Source organism: Hibiscus syriacus, unplaced genomic scaffold (assembly GCF_006381635.1).
Source record: "Hibiscus syriacus cultivar Baekdansim isolate YM2019G1 unplaced genomic scaffold, ASM638163v2 tig00110678_pilon, whole genome shotgun sequence".
Classification (NCBI taxonomy): domain Eukaryota; kingdom Viridiplantae; phylum Streptophyta; class Magnoliopsida; order Malvales; family Malvaceae; genus Hibiscus; species Hibiscus syriacus.
Window position 1 is genome coordinate 619,837 of NW_024062822.1, and position 6,851 is coordinate 626,687.

Sequence of the window (6,851 nt, forward strand, 5' to 3'; positions counted from 1 at the left end):
ATTTACGTACACTAGTACATACATGTATCCATTGCTTGATTGTTTAACAAACAAGGAAGGATCTGCTCGAGACACTGTGAACCCAAGTTGTAGCAAACTTTCTTTGAGTTTTACATGCCAATTACGAGACGTTTGTCGAAGACCATACAAAGCCTTTTGAAGCTTGCACACGAGAGGCTTGACATTCTCATCAACTTGCTCAAATCTAGGAGGTTGCTGCATGTAAATATCTTCATTTAAATCTCCATGCCGATGTGTCAAAGCTCCCAACCTTTAGAAACAACAATCGATAGAACAATGTTGAATGTAGAAAAATGAACTACTTGATTGAATGTGTCTCCAAAATCAAAACCAAGTGTTTGAGAAAACCCCTTAATAACTAAATGGGCTTTATATCGAAGTACAGTCCCATCCGTATTTGTTTTGATTCGAAATATCCATTTGTATCCGATTGTGGTTCTTCCTTTTGGGAGTTTCATTAATGACCAGGTATCATTCTTCTGTAAGGCATTGTACTCTTCGTGTACAACAGTAGACCAATGTGGTGATTTTAGTGTTGCATTTATTGTAGTTGGGACATCCTCTTCTTCAGCAGTCAAAAATACTTTGGGTTTAAAAATTCCACACCTGCTGCGTGTCATCATGGGATGAACACGCACTGAAGGCCCCGTAGTACTGGAATCAGGAATAATTTCTTGATGATGATCATCAGTATCGGGTTCAGCAGGGCTGCTGCACGCATCTATTACTGGCGTGATACTTCCAGATTCTACAGCAGCACTAGTACTTTCATGAGTATAGTCGACTTCAGTGTTACTTGTACCAATATTGATTTCGTTAGAGTTTGGAGGTCCAACACTTCCTGTTGCAGCATCGCTTGAATCGAAATTGAGTCCATCATTTTTAATAGGTTGTTCAACAATGGATGACATATTTCGAGCAACTACTAGTAACGGTTGAGATGACCAACGTACTGATTTTGTAGACTCAAGCGATTTCAAGGATTCATAAGCTTCTTGTCCTGCAAAAGGGAAAATAAACTCATTAAATACAACGTGCTTAGAAATATAAACTCTCTCATCTGATGCCAAGCATTGGAATCCTTTACGTCGAGGACTGATGCCGAGATAGGTGCAGACTTGAGATCTAAATGCGAGCTTGTTCTTCTGAAATAGTCTCAGATGGGGAAAACATTGGCAACCGAAGACTCTCATCATAGTGTAGTCCGGTTTCTTGCCATAAAGTTTCTCGAAAGGATATACTCCTTATAGCACTGTAATAGGGAGGCAATTGATTAAGTGGACTGCTGAAACAACAACATATGACTAGTATTTGACTGGAAAAGATGCTTGAGCTAATAAAATAAGTGCTAGCTCAATAACGTGGCGATGTTTACGTTCGATAACCCCATTTTGTTCAGACGTGTAGGGGCATGTTAATCGATGTGAGATTCTTTCACTGGATAGCATAGGTGATAGGGTGCGAAATTCACCTCCCCAGTCAGTCTGCAAGGCTTTACTGGAGCTGCTAAACTGATTTGCCACAAGTTTTTGAAACATACTTAATGCTAGTAAAGCTTCATCTTTCATTTTTAACAAATATATCCAGGTATGTCTTGTGAAGGCATCTACAAATGAAACATAAAAGCAAAATCCATTTGATGTCACATGAGGTGGGCCCTATAAATCAGAGTACACAAGATTGAAGGAAGAATCAACTGATGTATTCGATTCAATAAAGGGCAGTCTATGACTTTTTCCCATATGACACGCTACACAAGTCTTATTTACATTAGAATGTATTTTGATGCCTATTTCTTTAGCTATCTTCACTAATGTTTCAGTAGCTGGGTGACCAAGTCGCCTGTGCCAAAAATCTTCTAAAGAGTAAGAGACTGAGCTAGTGTTGGGTTCAGCAAGATTCACTCCTAAGGAGTTGTTATTCATGGCAAACGAGTATAAACCTTCATGCTCCTCACCCTGAAGTAGAATATTTCTGGTTTTCTCATCAAGGATATAGCACTTATTTGCATGAAACTCTAGAAAAACGTTGTTGTCCCTAGCAAGCTTGGACACAGACAGTAGGTTCTTGGTTATTTGAGGAACAAGCAGCAGATTATTCAGCAAAAGTATGCGTGAATTAGCACAAACATGAGAGTGACCAGTAGAAATTACATCAAGTGGCATACCATTGCCAACTAGCAGTTTACCTGGGCCAAGAAATTCAGTCGCATTTAATACTTTGTTGGAGTCTGAGGTGACATGGTGCGTGTCACCAGTATCTACAATCCAACGGTCAGACGACATGGAAGATGCATGAGATTGTGGTTGCCCAGCCACAGTTAAACCAGACTTATGCTTTGCACAACACTCTCATCCAGTATCAGAGGATGACAACGTGGAGCTGTAAGTAGAGGAAGCTGACTTATGGTCCGAGTGATTAGATCCTCGATCAGTAGTAACACAAGAAAAAATTTCATCGAATCTATGACAGCATCGATCGACAAGGTGGCCGATCTTCCCACAAAGCTGGCATTGCAGTTGTGACATACCACGACCCCTACCACCAATTCGAGTTCCAGGTCGATGATCATAGCCTGAACTCGATATTGTAAAATTTTGATTTTCCCCTTGGGAAACGTTGGCACTCATAGGTAAGGTCTCCAGTTGGTCATCAAAGCTTGCAAGTTGAGTCTCTGCATCAAGAAGCATTGTGTAGATGTTATCTAAGGAAAGTGTTTCCCTCATAGAGGTTATAACTGCCATGAAGGGCTGGTATTCCCAAGGGAGACCTTTCAAAATGCTTGCTATGTGTTCGACTTGAGGCACAACACTGCCACAAGAAGCTAATGCATCGCAAACCTCCTTTACTCGGGTAAGGTAAGTACGCATACTATCACCTCCTTTTTTTTAATGATTGAAGCTTGTAATGGAGACTCATTACTGCAGTCGTGGATCGATTGAAAAAAATTAAAGAAATGTGTTTCATACGGCTGCTGCAGTTTCAACCCCAACAAATTGAGGAAGCAAGTGATTGCTGATGGTGGATAACAACCATGAGGCAAGAGCACTATCTTGTGCAACAAAATCTTCATAGGCTTCATTGACTCGAGTAATGCCATCATCATCAACAATTGTTTCAGGTGGAGTTGTCACGGCACTGGTAAAAAAAAGTTCCAAAACGGTGGCTCCGAATGGTGAGCAGAATCTGCTGCTTCCAAAGAAGAAAATTCATCTCATCAAGAACGACATTTACTTTCTTGTGAGTGAATGATTTGGTGTTGGCGTTGAACTCCATCAACAAGAGCTTTAAGCAGCGAAAGAAAGCACCCCAAGATCTATGGCGAAAGATACCATGTTGGAATGGTAATTTGCACACTGAAATACTGCAGAACTTGTATATTTACTGCTGAGGTATGTATTGGTTTATATACACAAGCATGAACATCATATAAGCAGTTAACTCTAACTGCAATACTAACTAACTAACAGCTGATTCATTCAATTAATGCCACATGCATGACTTAGTTACAAGTCTGTTATGATCAGCTGCACTCTCACTTACATTAGACTGCTAACACGTCCCTTTAAGATCTGAACTGTAGAAACATGGGACTAGTTACAAGGGTCTAATCATTGCGTTTTGTGTAATAATTCTTTAGAAATCATTAACTACCCCTCATGCCACTGTGAGGTCAACTGGAAAATTTGGCAAACTTGGTGTAGAATACGGAATGTGAGTCTGGTGGTTCCGAGCACCCTAAAAAATCTTTTCACTTTGTGAGAAATCCTGCCGACCAAAGCGACTATCAAGCCATTATGGCAGTTAGCTTTTTTTCGGAATTGTTTGGACTGTATGGCTAGTTCGAAACGAGGTCATCTTTAAAAACAAGCAGTTTGATGTGCACCGTATGTTCAATCTAGTCTTTCTAAGGATTGATGTTTGGGCGAAATGCAAATGGACAAATTCATTCTTGTCTATCAACGAATTTATTCAATACCCCTCAACAGTGTGCTCTTCATCGTGTGTCCCCCATGGGCACCTGAAGTTTAATTTAGACGTTGTGGTAATGGGCAGTTTCGACGAGGTAGGTATAGGCGGAGTTTTGCGAAACCATAAGGGCAAAAATTATGGAAGATTTTCAAGATCAATTGGTTTGTCAGACCCTACAAGTACGGAAATTACTGCTATTCTAGAAGCTGGTCAAATTTTCTCTTCATTAAGATGGGCTTGTAATTTCATTTTGCTGATCGAGTCTGATTGTTTGCTGGCGGTAAAGTGGATATAAAATTCATGTATCGCTCCTCTTTAGTTTGCTGAATCCGTTGGGAAGTGCCATGATTTGGGTGCTCAGTTCTCTTTCAAGGTGGGGTTCGCTTTTAGAGAAAAAAAACCAAATTGCCCACGCTTTGGCCAAAGAGGGGTTAAGAAGACCTCAACCTTTTCTTTGGCTAAGTATCATTGGGTAGGTACTACAGGCTCTATGTATGTTATATTTATCATGGAAGTTTGGCTTGCGACCACTGTTTCTTTTGAATGCCCACTGTAAGTGCTACTTAGGCTCGATGCTGGTTGTCTGGTCTTTGGCTTTTGATTTACACTCTTGGGATCTGCTTTGCCGTGAGATGTCAAGGTTTTTGGCTGCATTGAGGCTCAAAGTCTAGGGGTCTAGCATTTCAGCTCTAGACGGCTAGCTTATCCGCCATGGGTGGCGGATTTGCAATCAGAGGGCAAAATTTTTTTGGGTTCTCCTTGGTTATTGATTGTATTGGATCCGGGGAGTTCTTATAACACTAATCCTAGTGCTGTCTTTTCTCTGTATTGTGCCTAGCCTTCTTTGCATTGCTTATTCCATGGAGCACTGCTTTTGTCTCTCTTTCCTAGTAGTGCTTCCACCCATCATGTGAGTTGCATACTTTTTGGCAGGTTTAAGTGGTGGTGGTTTAGAGTTAATGTCGTTTTGCTGGTAGCTCCTTCTGCTTTGTTCTTGGCTGTGTAAAGGGTTTATGATTTAAACCCTGCACTTTTTCCTCCATTTAGGACTTGGGAGAATTTTTTGTAATGAGGTTAATGTCAATGTCCCTCTTTGCTCAATCACGTTTCATTTAAGTCGAAGGGCTCACCCAAATGAGATATCACTTGAGATATTGCTCCCCAAATTATTCAAACGAAGTTGAAGCACTTCAAGATTAGAAGAGTTACCAAACTCTAAGAGAATCATGCTTGAAAGGTTACCGAGTACAATTAATGACTACAATAAATCACAGTTATTCAGAAATCAACTAATGAATTCATTAGAACTGAGATTCAAGCATTGCAAATTAGATTTTTTTATTTATTTTGGGGCCTCGATTAAACTAATTAGGAAAAGTGCACTAGAAAGAAGAATAAAAATAAACCCTATTTTTTATAAAAAAATGTTGGTGTATATTATTAGAATATGATTGAAAAGGTTTAATTCTCATGTATATTTTGGTATATCTTATCAGAGGATATGATTTGGAAAAATATAATCTTAAAGTATAAATGATAAGAAAAAAATGATGTGAAATTTTTAATTAATTGGACTGTGAGTGATATGATGGATAAAATCCCAAAATATTTTTTTCTACCATTTAAGTTCTCCATCCCTAAAATGCATTCCTAATATAAAATTTTCATAGAATATTCATCCCTAGAATTGATCACAAATCCTTTCCAATAATGAAAAAACTAGAATAGACTGATATGCAAACTGGAAAAATGGAAAGCGAAACTTTTTGGACATCAAAGAAGCTATTAACAAAATCAATTAATGAAAAATCACAAAACTAGTAAAGAGGATTCGAGCCATGTATTTGTTTGCAAAGCTTTAAATAATCTAAAAAATTACAAATTTAAAAGCAATCGAATGTGTTTACAAATTCTGGGTTTATTTTTTACCCCAAGACAAAGCTTCATTTGTAGTGAATGACGGGCATATTAGCATTCATGTCCCACATCCCTCCTTCTTTGAGGTACTCTATATACCTGGAAAACTCCGGTTTAGCAGTTGTTTTCTTCTTGCGACGAGCATCAAATAGGCTGAAAAGTGGGTGAACACTCTTGGACTTGGCACCCTTTTTGTTGGTGTCGGTCGTCGTCGACGATTTCAATTGACTCTTTTCCGGCAGCCCCAATTCGGGGCCGTTAAACTTTCTCGACAAGCCGAAAACCCGAGCCGGCACACTTCTAGCTCTCTTCAACTGTGCTTCAAACTGAGAATTGCTAGAACCAGGCTCATCATGGGCTTCGGCTGGAACGAGTAACCTTTCATAGCCATTACGGCTTCTTCTAGTGCTGAAAGCTCTAAGCATGGCCATGGTGAGAGGATGAAAAAGCTTTGGTAGCTATGCAGCAAAGATTGTATGTATTTATGAGGCGTGAGACTAAAATAATCTTGAATTTTTTAATTGCACGCCGTAGTTGATTAAAATTGGTCGTTGTTTGTTTGCTGTACCTTTGTAGTTTGAACGTAACATATATTGGTCAGATTTTTGCCACCTTTGTTGAACAAGTCTTGGCTTTGGACTTTTATTTTCGTCGCTATTATCCAACAATGGTAAAATTGATTTAAATATCGTCCTGCTTTGTTTTAGTAGACCACACAACATGCATGTTTCTTGCTTTGTAATCGTCGTCTGAATAAATAAAATATTCGGCGGTAGTGAAGGGGAATTTCCTTACAAATAGTGGATTATATTGCTTCTCGAATGGTTTTGAGTATTATAGAAAGTATCCATCAATGAAAAGGTCAAAATTATCTGATGTCAACCATTTTGAATCGGTGAATTAAAAATAACTCGAGTTTAAATGATTTTTGTTGAATTATA

General features: G+C 39.0%; 1 protein-coding gene across 1 annotated transcript; it reads right to left on the reverse strand.

Moving 5' to 3' along the window:
* Positions 1 to 5,922: 5,922 nt before the first annotated feature.
* Positions 5,923 to 6,356, reverse strand: LOC120138054. The gene has a single exon (XM_039153664.1). The coding sequence runs from the start codon at positions 6,339 to 6,341 to the stop codon at positions 5,937 to 5,939; it is 405 nt and encodes a 134-aa protein (XP_039009595.1). The 5' UTR covers positions 6,342 to 6,356; the 3' UTR covers positions 5,923 to 5,936.
* Positions 6,357 to 6,851: the final 495 nt, after the last annotated feature.